Raw genomic sequence first — 13683 nt, 5'->3', positions numbered from 1 at the left:
CTTGACTTCCTAACCATTTAACTAAAATTTCAGTTTTTCATTCTACAGGAAGATCTTTTTCCTTGGGCTTTTATTCGTCTTTAATATCGTTGCCTATGTGTATCTTTCGTTTTAAACCAAAAACTATGTCAAATAAGAATAATTAAGATGGTAAAAAATTGTAGTTTGGTTACCAGTGATCTGGAGCAGTGTTATGTGGCAAGAAGAATGTAGGCGTAGTAGGCTACAGAATCGATACAAATGCTTGAAATCTGCTGGAAAGGGACTGGCTAAAGAAACACAACAGGGTAATGGTACAGGACTGTGGAGACTGGGTAATCCCCAGAAACTCCAAATTCACCGTCCTGTACTTTCTTCGCCCTCTAGTGGGACATTTTGCCTGAACCTTTGATCAATATTTACCTTATATTCTTTTAATTTCAAATGTGCCCAACAGTTTCATTTTCATTTTATTCTAACAGGCATTGGATTAACGTGAGCTGCGTTTAGTCATAAGCGCAAGCAAGTCAGCTGTTTTGCTCAGCTGATAAAAGTTGAATATTAGCTTGCGACATATTAAAAGTGAAACTACAATAAACGATTCAGAGTCCGTTGTTGCCTAGGTAAAGGTACAAATCCTACCTCAACAGTTAATACCTTTTCGCGACAAGTTAAGAACATAAATACAACAGCTACAAGAAGTAAAAATTCCAAGGTAATTACAGATGGGCCTTAAGTATAAGATACATTTTCGATGGTTTTCTTCAAAGCGTTGTTTAACATATGTTTTGTATTGTATATAATATGCTTTCCACGCCTGATGTTTTACTCTTAAATGAAAACAAGACTGTATATCCTCATGGCAATATGGTGCAGTGTTTGCAAGCAATAGGCTAGGGTTAAACTTGGGTAGCCAACTGTTTCAAGGCTCATAAGCAGTAAATCATTATCAAAGACAATTGATTTTTTTCAACTAGTATTTGTTAATTTTTAACCTTGCTTCAACAGGACCAGACACTATGAAGCCTTTGGGGAAGTGGGATTGCCGCAGGTCTTTTGTGTGTTTTCTCCTCCTGCTCCTACTCGCCCAGATGCTCCATGTCCTCGTGCTGTTGCACGGCTTGTTCGTCAGCTCCACCAAAGCACTCATCAGCCCCTTCAATTTCTGCCACAGGGGACAAGATGGCATGTTCTGCAATGATTATAACAATGACGTGGGAGACGCCAGTAAATTAAACACTAACATTGCCAGGGTGACAGTCATCCTGAGCTTGTACACTCCACTGGCGCTGGTGCCATTTGCCCTCCTGGCCTTTCTGTTTGCTGTGTGCTGTGAGGAGGGTGGGCTTCTGTGGGTCAGTCTGGTCTGCCAGACTGCCTCCAGCCTACTGACCTTACTGGGACTCTTTGTGTTTACGACCCTTCACTGGGCCTATGTAAGCATGGACAGTTTGACAGCTGGGTTCTACGTCTGTGTTGCGGTGTGCGTGGAGCTAGCCATAGCTGCCTGGTTGACGTGGATGTCAGGGAGGAAGAAGGTGATGACTGAGAAAAATTACAATCTGTAAGGATTATGCATTTGGACATCACAAAGCACTTTAGGGTAGGCCCTACTTTATTGTACTCATTATACTTGGTGTGTTTTGTTTCAAGTTTTATGCAACATGCACCCAAAATTGAGAGCATGAGGCGTTTTATTTACATGTACTTTAAATAACGGGTCAAACTTTTCTTTGAGGGATTTTTACGTATTTAAATTTATGCAAAGTAATATAGGTATTAATACATGTATGCAAATACATTACAGTTCCGTTTCCAGAAGTCATTTTATGTTACAAAATGAACTTTTTGGGATGTATCAGTGTTTGTTCAATCTTTCTGTCAAATAAAAATATAACTTCTGTATCGGGTTAATTCTGTTGTAAAAACAAAAATTCACCTACAACTGTGAGACTACACATTCTTACTAAACAAATACAACATTCACAGTGTTGACAGGAGGCTAAGTTCAAGTGAAGAAAATATCTCTAACAAGCTGAAGGGCATCGTTGTCTGCTCTAGTTGAGGGTGCCAGTGAGTGTCCCTTTGGTTTTTCTCTTTCTATTCTGGGGTCCACCAGGCTCCTGTATTCCTGCCCTGGTCCTTTACTTTGACCCCCAGTCCCTGGCAGCTCTTCTTGGAGGCTGACGCTATGGTAGGGGAGGGTTTCCTCCTCAACAATATCTACGTCCGTCTCTGATACACGTGTCCTCTCCTGGTCTTCAGAGTCTGACGACTCCATTACGACCTGTAGGTCAAAAACCCTCTTCTTGTCTTTGGTAAAGCGATCCTTAGTCATTACATGGCTGGGAACAGTGACCTGATTTGGAAAGAAGAATACTTCAGAGGGCATAGCTGTAGACCCACTCTAACTCTACTGTTCTCCCACCAGCTTCTCTGAATGATAAAACCATGTAAACAATGAACATATTGGAATTTATACGGTCCACTTCCAAAATGACCAGCTCTTTTTACACTTTGTTCTGTCTGATACATTTGTTGAAGTGGAGGAAACGGCGCCACCTGCTGAGCTTGTTCTTCTCCGGTGGCGTTGTTCTCAAGATAAGCAATGGCTGCTTCAACAAGCTCCTTTTCGTTCATGCAGTAAAAAACAGTTCTGGACACAGAAAAACGTGGGTTAGGTTTAGATAAATATGGACTGCATAATATGTTTACAAGCTGCCAACAGTGGAAATGCCTACCTCCCAGCTAGTTTCTTCTTTGTTCTCTTTTTTGTTGTGCTCTGTGCGCGACAGTTTTCCTCCGATTTTCCTTTTGCTTTCTCCTCCACAGCCATCCAGGATGGCAGTTGCCGTGGTTTTTCTGTCATGTAATTAAGTAACAACAAAAAATGTTAATACGCTACAGTGTACTAAACATAAATGGTTCTTAATTTCACTGCCACAAGTGAAAAGTGGAAAACATTGTTTGAGGCCAGAACAACCACAGAAGAACACTGACGTACATTAGCAGTTAGCGCCACCGAGTGGACGAAAAGCGTAACTGACAGGTTACGCCCTCGTTATGTTCAGAGTCATGGCAAAGAGTATGGGTAGGAAAAATGAAGAAGTGCTCTTTGGCAATGGCTCTTATGCTAAAGTAAGGCTAAAGTAAGGCTTAACCATTCAATGAATACCCCAATTAGGCCTACACCATGAATTCCGCAATGGCTGACTGCTGTCATTGCACTCCAGAAATATATATCTTTGATCAAGAACGCCAGCATATTATTAGATTTTTGTAGGTGAAACACGTAGGTCTACGGCAGACGAATTTTAGAAGGTCTGATTAAGTCGGATTCCATGTAGGTTTATCCGACTAGTCGGCCTGTTATCCATTTCTTCTGTTATGATACTTTTGATGAAGCGTTGCTTCCTATTATTTCCAGCGGATTTTTAAAAAATTGAACTGTAGCCTACTCTCCAGTTGGTGGCAATGTCTCTTTTAAACAAACATGTTGATTAACAAAAAAACACAACCCAAAATAATGTAAAACATTTCAAGTGATCAATAAAAATAAAAAAAAGTATACAAAAAAAGTGACATGGAGTCCAGTTGTGAACCCCAATAGCCTACTATAACAGAGTTTTTGCAATGTACACATCACACAGTGTGTATGACTGTTATGCATAGAGGCTTCGCGTCGTGCCTAACAATTCCAATTACCTGTTCTAAAATCAGTACAAAACGCGGCCTCTTCGGGCTTATTGCTTAAGTAATTGTGGAAGAATAGTGGGAAAGTGGTAGTCTTCCTAGACCGTGAGGAAATAACTCTCTCTCTGGATAAGAGTGTCTGTTAAATGACTAAAAAACTCTATTTCACTTAGTCTCTTTTTCTGACACTGACCCTCCTTCTCAAAGTCCAGACCACATTAACTCAGCCTCTTCTGTTCTGGCTCTGTGGTCTGGAAGGACTAAAAACACTATGTACTGTTTCAAGCACAGTGAAGGTAATTGCAAATGACATTGAACAGTTGTTTTGCAACTGTAGAATTTTTTTTGAAGACAAATGTTACGGAATACACAGAATCTCTCTCTCTCTATCCTCTCTCCTTTCTTTCCCTCTTCATGTGCCCTAAAGCTGGCCTCCTCCTCTCTCCTCAGTTTCACCAGCTTTTTAATTATTTCCCTAAACCCTTACCAGAAGTGCTTAGGCTTTGATTGCAAAGACCAGCTTTGTATATTTGACTAAATTAAAAAAAATAGAAAAAAACAAGACTTGAGTGGAAAAAATGATTTTAATGACCAGAAACACGCACTATTTTCTGTCAGTTTTTCAGAGCATTCAATCATAAGGCATTTTTAGGAATGGTGTGTAATCACGTTTTGGCTTTAGAAACTGCTCTGCATCCTTGTTTCCTGTTGAGAGACTGTTCTTGCTCTGCCAGTTCTTTCTGATTAAACTCTTTCAGGATCAGAGCCTACAGGGAGGTGGGGGTGGATTTCCGTTTGATTTGGCTCGACCGTTCTAGATTCACAATTGACTGTTTTGTAAGTTGACTGTATTCAGGTCCAATCTATGGGTTAACCTCCCAGGAATATGTTACTTTATGTTCACTATTCACATATATCACTGCAGTGGTAATGCACAGTTGTAAACATCTTAGTTTTTAGTGTGCTGTAGGTTTGACCTTTTTCCAGACAAATAAATACTTATAGAAAACAGAAACAAACCATGAAAGTGATTGTGCTCTTTAATCCTTGTTTAATCAGTGAAGCCAGTGGGGAAACCTGATTCATTCATGCGTGTAAACTACTCAGACTTGAAAATGTGCGTGAGTTGTCTTGAAAATGAGACTATGGTAAACATTCTGTGCCAAATCCTATGTGTATGAGATAGTTGGGGCGCCTCCCATACAGAGTGTTAACATGTGTTTGCATTACGGCAACATCAGTACCATTTCATATCACTAAGGCCTCTTCCAAATTTTAGGAGCCCTTCCTTTTCTCTTCCCCCCCCCCCCCCATCACCTTTCTTCCTGACCCTAACCCACATACTGTCTTCTATGGTGGATCCCTTTCACTTCTATACGTCCAGTTGCTCACGAGGTATCCTGACTAATCTGTCGGGAGTCGCCAAGGCTTAACCCTGTTCCGACTAAAGTTCTCCCTCATTGTCCATCTGGTGAAGGCATAATGGTTGTAGTGCTGTGCCATATGGTGTGAATACGTGAGGTTGGGGTTGACCGGCCAAGTAATCTCAGTGGAGGCATGAACACACACACACACACACACACACACAAACACACACACACACATACACGCACACACACCACCTCCCAGAGATACAAGCCCTGCCTTTAACCAGGAACATTAGGGCACTCGAGGCAGAGAGGTGAGGGTGGGATTGTACCATGAGAAAGAGATGGGATTTTTGTCGTGATTTGGATCTAGACATGGAGGCATCTCACTAATGAGATGTACTTTCAGGCAAGCAGATGGTCCCATGTCTGTTGCAGCAGCCCAAGACTGCAGAACATCTGGGTTTATGCCTTTTAGGTTTTTTAATTTACTTTCTTTGTGCTAAGTTAACTGTTTAGCTACTTGGTTCAGGCATGAAGACTCAGTAGTATGTTATAAGACACTTCATTGACAATACAAACTTGTCTTGGCATTTATGGTTCTGCTTGCACCGACTTTCTACCGATAACCCACTTGGACACTGTCCCGACATACGTGGCATAATGTCGGATTGCGGGAGACTTCCTGGCCTTAAAAAGAGCTTCCTAGCTGTGAAGTGGTAGTGTCAAGACTGCGTAATGTTATGTTGGTGCTTACTGACTGCATCCTGCATGAACCAGCTCGTCCCGATTCTGGGCGAACCCGAACAGAGGGTTTACATCAGCAGGGATTGTTGCACAGCTGGACTGAGAGGGTCAAATATCTCTGTTCAGATCCGGGATCTTCCCATACAAGATCATGTGATGTAGTACCTGCCTCTAACAGCTGTCTTGGTCAGAAAAGCATTGACAGACAATACATTGCATGGCTTAACCTTTGTACAGGGCTGTAGAAGAAGGTACATCTTGTACTTCTACTAAAATGTGTGTTGCAGAAGGTTTAAAGGGAGGAGATGACGGCAATAATCTCTCTCACTGTCTCTCTAACATGCTGTCTCTCTTACGCTCAATCTGTGTCTCATAGACAAACACACAGAGCAACTAGAGAAAGTCAGTCAACATCAAAGTATTTCTGACAACCAGAGGGATCCCTCTGGGTCCTCTGAGTTCTGCATGCCAAACAAGTAGCATAATTAGCATACAAATATGGCACTGTTTGCCAACATCAGCTATGCCAAAAGGATTCTTTTATCTCTCTACTTTTGCCATCACTAAATTCTGTATGTTGCGCAGTGCTTTTAAAAGAGCAAGGAATTGGGATATAGAGATACTACAAATCTTCTATGCTCCTTATCCATTACAGGCACAGGGATGACCTTAGCTTCAGCTGTGGATGTGACTGTGTGTATGTATACACCAGGTTCGTAGCCACGGCTAGGCCTGGGTAGGCACAGGCCTACCCAATTTGTTCTAAGGCCTACCCAAAAACGAAAATATCTCCGAAAAATTATGCACCGGGTGCACATCGCAAAGTAAATAAGTAAAAAAAAACTGAAAAGATGCATATCCATATTTTTCTAGGCCTACCCCCCCCAAAAAAATTGGGCTACGACTCTGGTATTCAGATGTGTGTGTGTGTGTGTGTGTGCGTTTGTGTGTTCATGGATCTTTCATTGCTAGGAAAAGTATGTGTCTGTTCAGGGTGACTTCTTGTTGAACTTGAATGAGTGGTTTTCCCTCACTTTTCATTTTCGACTTGGAAATCACTAATCCCAAAGTGACTGGCGTATAAATCTTTCCAATGGATTTCATTATGGATAGATTGTTTTGGTTTAGCCCACTGTTGTGTATTCCTAATGAGAAACTGTCTGCGGTCTCTTTGTCTAATCTGTTGTCATATGGGGCTGAGACAAGAATAGTACTTTATCATCCTGCTTTTCATCTGCTTATCAATAGAATATGTAACAAAGTCCCTAAAATATGGTTGTTTACTGTGAGTAACCTATAACACCGACTACAACCTCTATTATTATGTAATGAACAATTATAAAATTGCTGATTTATTTAGTCAAACACACACATATATCTTCCATTATTCTTCACACTCTGTATTTCTCACAAATCAACATTTATTTATTAATGTGAGTGTATGTGTGTTTAAATTACTCCTGAAAATATTTCAAGACAATTTGAAAACTTCCAGCCTAAACAAACGATTTGGTCAAAAAATAAGACTTTGGTTTCTCACAAGAGGATTGACCTTTTTTGTTTGTTATAATACAACAATTCATGGGAATAATATATTTCATTGAGTGTTTCCATTCTAAACTGTTTCAGAGGAGATGAAGAACACTCATGCTGCTGGTGGAGCTGGTGAACTAGATTACAGGTGATATTTTTTGCTCTCTTTCTCATTATAAGGTCCCTAAATCCTTAAACCACAGTGTTCATTGTCTTCCTGATTGCCTTAAATGTGAAAGACAAGACCCCAGCAAGGTTCCCATAGCAACGCATGCGGTGGCTCAGAAATTGTGCCCTCTGATGTATGCCTAATTTGTATTTGGCTCAACTGGTTGTGTGTTTGTAGCCTATCTGTGTGCGTGTGTGTTTGTGTGAGCGTGTGTGTGTTGTTCGAGATTATAGGCGAGTTAGGGTATTTTCAAAAAGGTTAATTATATTCATTTGGCATAATTGGGCTGTAACAGATAAGCATCTAACCAAAAGTAAATCAAAGTTTCTGGTTTTGAAAATATGTCGAGGAAATAATTTACAATCGACGTAAATTGAGGCATGCGCACTGTCTTGACAGTGCCCGCGCCAACTGTGCCCAATCTTGAAAACAGCAGCACCCGCAGGCGCATCTTTCATTAGGCTGCATGCAAGAACATCCCCTAACTCTCTGATAAAAAACGGAACTAAACGCTCTACATAAGACCTTAACAGTGAACCCCCATCCCATCTGGCGTCACTGGACAGCACTTATTTGTCTGGCATTACTTCGAAGGGATATTTTAAAAAACTTATTCTGATCAATGGAATAATGGACAGGATGAAAGTTGGGATCTCTAAGTCCTTGAATATGTGCTGTGTCTAGCATTGAGGAATGTAGGATAAGGACATAAGAAGGGGAGATTTGATAACAGCAGCAAGCAAACGAGAAGATTTTTATCAGGAGAGGAGATGCACATAGGTGAGTTTGACATAAGAATATTTGAATAATCGTCTTAATATGTGAAGGGAAAATCGAGGACGTGGGTTCGGCTGTAAAATGTTCCAAGGCTTAGTTTATGGTTCTTACATTATTGTGTGGTTGTAGATCGAACGAAACCAGGTGATGTAGTGGCTAAACGGCATCCGGTGGTGCTGAAGTGACAGCTCCCGCTTCCCGCTGGAGCCACAATTAAAAACACCAACTGCACCGCTTTCAGCTGGGTGTGTGTGTGTGTGTGTGTGTGCGCGCGCGTTTGTTTTGGCGCGCGTATGCGTGCCAAACAAAATGCTACTGTATATTTGTGATAAAAAAACTCCATACTTGAATATCTAACATTTTCAGTTGGCACTTGAGGAAACATGACAAGGTATATGCGTAATATTCCCCGTGCGCAGTGTATATAGTATGAGAGTAAGAGATAACCCTAAGAGATCTGTCACAGTAACATTTTCATATTTTATTATAATTATTCGAGCTTTGACCAGTCACCTTTTTATCCATAGCATTAATGCATTTTGCGATGGTCTGCTGAATGCAAGTAGATAGCTATCCACTACTCTTTTTTTCACCACCACGAGGTCACAATCACAGATATATCCTGTATAGGCTGCAGAATCAGAGAGGGCATTGAGGTTTAGGTAGCCAGAGAGAAATTGGTGTGGAGTCCATTTCATAACTCTGGCAAAGCAAGAACAGACTCAAATCCTGTTAAGCAGCTAACTTTCCCCCCCCCCCCCCTTGTTTCATCTCTCACTCACTCTAGCCTCTCTTTCAGTTTGACTTGGCACTCCTTAACTAATGTCTGATCTCGTTTCACTGATCATCAAAAAGGATGCTCATTGCTCAGTCGTGGTTGAATCAAATACAACTGGTTTTATTCACTCCAATATAGGATACACACACACTGGATATTTTGTGCATGAAAATCCCAACTGTTGCACAAGCACAAGCTTGCTTTATTCTCATAAAAGATCCGCCCTTTTTTAAACATAATTGTGTTGCAAGATAACCAGTTGTTACATGTCAATTTCCCTTTCATTTAACTCAGGGGTTGCAGTGTTTTACTGTCCTAATTTGGTTATTGGATGGAGCCCATGAGTTCCTTATTACTTGCCTATCAGTTATTACAGGCTTTCCACACGTGGGGCAAAGTTTGTGGTAAGAGCATTTGTCCCCTAGCTTTCCATTTGGCTGGATAATATGTTTTCCTAATGTCAATGATTCTCTCAAGGATCCCTCCCAGATCAGCCTGGCTCACATAAGGACAAACATGACATATTAAAGGTAGTCTCAATACAATAGGGGCCGTCCTCCAGTTTTCCCGCTCCGACACTAACCAACCTATCTCTCCCCCTCGCTCTCATCTCTCTCATCTCTCCTCTCTCTCACTTGCTCTATTTTCCTCCCTTACCCTAAACCCCCCATCATCCCCGTTTATCCCTGAATCGTTGTTGCAGCTTGGACACTTCTCATACTGATTGAGGAGGGCTTTGCACTGGCACAGAAAACCAAGGGTGGGTATCGCATCATGACCAGCAGTTTTCAGTATTTACCAGATCCAAAACAGGGTCTCTGGTGGGCTCACATCCTCGTGTCCTGCTCTGTGGTTTGGCTGTGATATTCTCTGTAGGGTCGTCTCAGCTTGCAAGTCAGACTTCACAGAATGCTCGCCAATGTGGCACCTGGATCAAGAACCCAGATGGAGGGATGTTCAGCTCTCCAAATTACCCGAACACATATCCTCCCAACAAGGAGTGCATGTACATACTGGAAGGTATTCTCTCTTAACACATGCACAAACACACACACACACATCCCTAGACTGCAATGTCTGTAGACTATCTATGCAGTATTGCTCTCGTCACCTCCCCCCCCCCCCCCCCAATTAAAAGACAAGTATAATCCATATTGTTGGAACATTGATATCTATGTGATTGTATTCCCTACCCAGCCCTACCACGTCAGAGGATTGAGCTAAAGTTTGACGACACCTTCTTCATGGAGTCATCCTTTGAGTGCCGCTTTGACCACATCGAGGTGAGGGACGGCCCCTTCAGCTTCTCGCCACTCATCAACCGGTTTTGCGGTTCCTCCAGCCCTGGTCGGGTCTTGTCCACGGGACGCTTCATGTGGATCCGCTTCTTAAGTGATGACGAGTTGGAGGGCCAGGGTTTTCGGGTCCAGTACCACTACATCATTGGTACCCTATCACAAAGACACACTTTCACAATACACTGTCAACCATGCTCTTTTAGGAGAAAGGCATTGACACCGCACTTAGGCCATGTTCTTATTCAGCAGGTGGCTGACATTTTCCATTCTCTAATGTCTCTAATGTCTTCCTCTTCGTCCTAGACCCAGAGTTCCATCTCCATGTGGGAGGGATTTTAAATCCCATCCCAGGTAACCCAAACTCTGTTCTCACATGTTGGATGAAAGCGTTCAGTATCCTTCCGTAACCTCGCCCCTCCCTCGGTGTCTCTGTGACCTAGACTGCCAGTTTGAGCTTGGGGGTGCCGATGGGCTGATCCGCTCCAGTCAGGTGGAGGAGGAGAACAAGGTGAAACCTGACCAGGCGGTGGACTGCATCTGGACCATCCGAGCTCCCCCCAACTACAAGGTCTGTCGACACGTGATGTCGACCGGATCAACGAGCAACGAGAGGAGATTTCAACAGACACCCTTTATCCGATACCTCTCTGTCTCTCTCTGCACTAGATTCAGCCTTCAGTTATGATGTTATGGTACTCTACTAACTCATGCTCTCCCTCTCTCTGTGCCAGATTTACCTGCGCTTCCTAGAATACCAGATGGAGAACTCTAACGAGTGTAAGAAGAACTTTGTGGCTGTGTATGATGGAAGCAGTGCCATCGAAGACCTGAAGGTAGGACAATGAGACTGCCAAACCGGGAACCACATGATATCTAAACCGAGCTTTGACCAAGAACCATGTGACTGTGATGAATAGTTGAGCTTTTTTCCTGACAGGCCAAGTTCTGCAGCACAGTAGCCAACGATGTCATGCTGGACAACGGTGTGGGTGTGGTCAGGATGTGGGCAGACGAGAACAGCAGACTTAGCCGCTTCCGCATGCTTTTCACCTCGTTCTCGGACCGTGAGTCTGTCCTTCTTCGAAAACATCTCTTCCTCTGTCCTCATCTGGAATCCCCAGTGATGGGATGTCATTATTGCACCCTCTGGTGTTTGCCAATAACATTACAGTCAGTCTACAGACATCGTACAGTTTGATTACTGTCTACAGTGTGAATAAATGTTTGCCTCAGTTTTCATTGCAACCTCTTACCGTTTGTCAACTTTGTTCTCTGTAAGATGCTTGGAGTGTCTGCATCTGTTTGTTCCTCTGACACACGAGACATCTCTGCTTTTCCCTTCAGCTCCATGTTCAAGCAACACTTTTTTCTGCCATAGCAACATGTGCATCAACAACTCTCTGGTGTGTAATGGTGTGCAGAACTGTGTATTTCCCTGGGATGAGGGCAACTGCAAAGGTGAACTGCTGTGAAAGAACACCCAACCCCTACCTTAGTTTAAGTGCTGCTCTTTCCAGGTTGCAACATGTCAATTCTTTCTTTATTTCTTTCTTTCTATCTTTCTTTCTTCCTTTATTTCTTATTTTTTCAACCTCTCTTGCTCAATCTCCACTCATCCAGAAAAGAAACCCAAAGGTCTGTTCCACCAGATCACTAAGACCCACGGGACAGTGATTGCTGTGTCTACAGGAGTAGTCCTGCTGTTGCTCATCCTCTCCATCATGGTGCAGGTCAAGCAGCCACGCAAGAAGGTACAGCACGTCGACACAATCACACATCTTGTCTTTCATCTCTGTCGGTTAGCTGTGTTTGACCCGACTACAACTTACCATTGTAAAGGTGTTGGTGAAGAAGAGCACCCCGTTCAACCGACCTGAGTACCAGGAAGTGTTTGACCCTCCTAACTACGAGCTCTTTTCCCTCAGAGACAAGGTGGGTGGGATTAATGCACCTGTTGCTCTTGCTCCGTCACCATCAATATTGTAACGCTTTTGTAGGCTTCATTATTTTGAGCCAATGTTTGAGTGTATTGCCGTCATTGCATGCATGCTATTGTGACATTAGTGGAAGTGAACATCAACAGGTCCGGCCCCCCTTGAAATTGTTCTTTTGTCTTAATGTGATCTTATTGTGATTCTCCTTAGGACTTGCCTGAGGACATGGGGGAGCTGCCTGAGGAGCTCCAGTCTCTGCAAGCTCTGAGACGCTCCTCCACAACATCACGTTGCGTCCACGAGCACCACTGCGGCTCGCAGGGCTCCCTCAGTCGCGGGGCGCCCCCCCTGGTGACCGGATCCATGGAGCTAAGGCCCTTCCGGGGGGACTTCCAGAGCTCCTTACCCCCTCTCGGGAGCGTGACCAGGAACAGCAGCCTGAGGAAGAAGTCCTGGCCCAGCATGAAGCCTTGCCGTCAGGAGGGGACCCGTAGGCTGGCGGAGCTGGGCCATCGTGGACAGGATCGAGTGATGGAGGAGGAGGAGATGGAGTTGGAGGAAGAGGGCGGGAGAGGTGATTTGTACGTCCGTAGAGGTGGGAGTGGAAGAGGGAAATATGAAATTGTTCAGCATAGATCTTTGTCCATGGACTTCTAGTGGGATGAAGCAAAACCATCTTGTTAGAGTGTTCCTCCTGGTCAGAACAGTATACAGTATTAACTCATTTGGGAAAAGGGGCCTGCTCTTCCTGCTCTGAGTCGTTTGTCTACATATTTAAAGTAATGTACTTTACCTATTTTAAGTACTTATCTATTTGAGCTTTCCTTTCCTGATAACGTTTTTTGTATTTGTTTTGGATACATCAAGTTATAAACAAAATATATTAAGTACAGCTAATGTGTGATTTATTATGAATTTGTATACAAACAGGAAGTTTTGTAGATTTAAAACGATTTAAAAGATTAAACTCTCACTTTTCTCTGTATCTTTCTCTGTCCTTGGATTGGGGTTTCTCTCCAGAGACATGGTGAGCGCAACATGAGATGTAAACCCTTTGATGAATGCGAGGGTTGAATTTTTTTATTTACAGTTCCACTTTCATTTTCGGTCACCCACACTTAAGTAATATGTAGTTAAAATGTACTTTGGCTAACTGTCTCAAAAGTCTTGTGACAGGTAAGAAAGCCCCTCTTAAAGAAAGGTGCTTCATAACACAATTCATGTTGATATGGTTAACTTACAGGTGCTGCTTTTCTGTCTGGGGCTTACCAGGACCAAACATTTGTTGTACATTATTCAACAAGAGATACATCAGAAACCGTTTGATGTGCGTTTGTTGGCATTTAGTAAGAGCACTGTGCTCTTACTAAAGTTCAATGATAAATAATGTTATGTTTAATTGCCACTA

At 42.7% G+C, this 13683-nt stretch overlaps 2 protein-coding genes across 2 annotated transcripts; one reads left to right on the top strand and one right to left on the bottom strand.

Annotated features, from left to right (window-relative positions):
• Window positions 1–1572: 1572 nt before the first annotated feature.
• On the bottom strand, window positions 1573–2986 carry LOC146258960 (uncharacterized). Its single transcript, XM_084672526.1, has 3 exons — window positions 2721–2986; window positions 2542–2635; window positions 1573–2338 (listed from the first exon to the last, which is right to left on the bottom strand). Exons 1-3 carry the CDS (start codon window positions 2846–2848, stop codon window positions 1988–1990), a joined length of 573 nt encoding a protein of 190 aa, XP_084528652.1. The 5' UTR covers window positions 2849–2986; the 3' UTR covers window positions 1573–1987.
• Window positions 2987–9739: 6753 nt separating this feature from the next.
• On the top strand, window positions 9740–13242 carry neto2b (neuropilin (NRP) and tolloid (TLL)-like 2b; the record flags this gene model as incomplete). Its single annotated transcript, XM_084671866.1, has 11 exons — window positions 9740–9803; window positions 9920–10063; window positions 10241–10489; window positions 10645–10692; window positions 10782–10909; window positions 11073–11174; window positions 11279–11405; window positions 11686–11799; window positions 11962–12092; window positions 12181–12273; window positions 12486–13242. Coding segments are annotated over 11 exons (1647 nt in total), but the record flags the coding sequence as incomplete, so codon positions are not given.
• Window positions 13243–13683: the final 441 nt, after the last annotated feature.

The sequence above is a fragment of the Hypomesus nipponensis genome, chromosome 14, assembly GCF_054491055.1.
Source record: "Hypomesus nipponensis isolate SF chromosome 14, ASM5449105v1, whole genome shotgun sequence".
Classification (NCBI taxonomy): domain Eukaryota; kingdom Metazoa; phylum Chordata; class Actinopteri; order Osmeriformes; family Osmeridae; genus Hypomesus; species Hypomesus nipponensis.
Note: the sequence above shows the minus strand (reverse complement) of the source record. Positions and strands in the feature narration are given on the sequence as shown.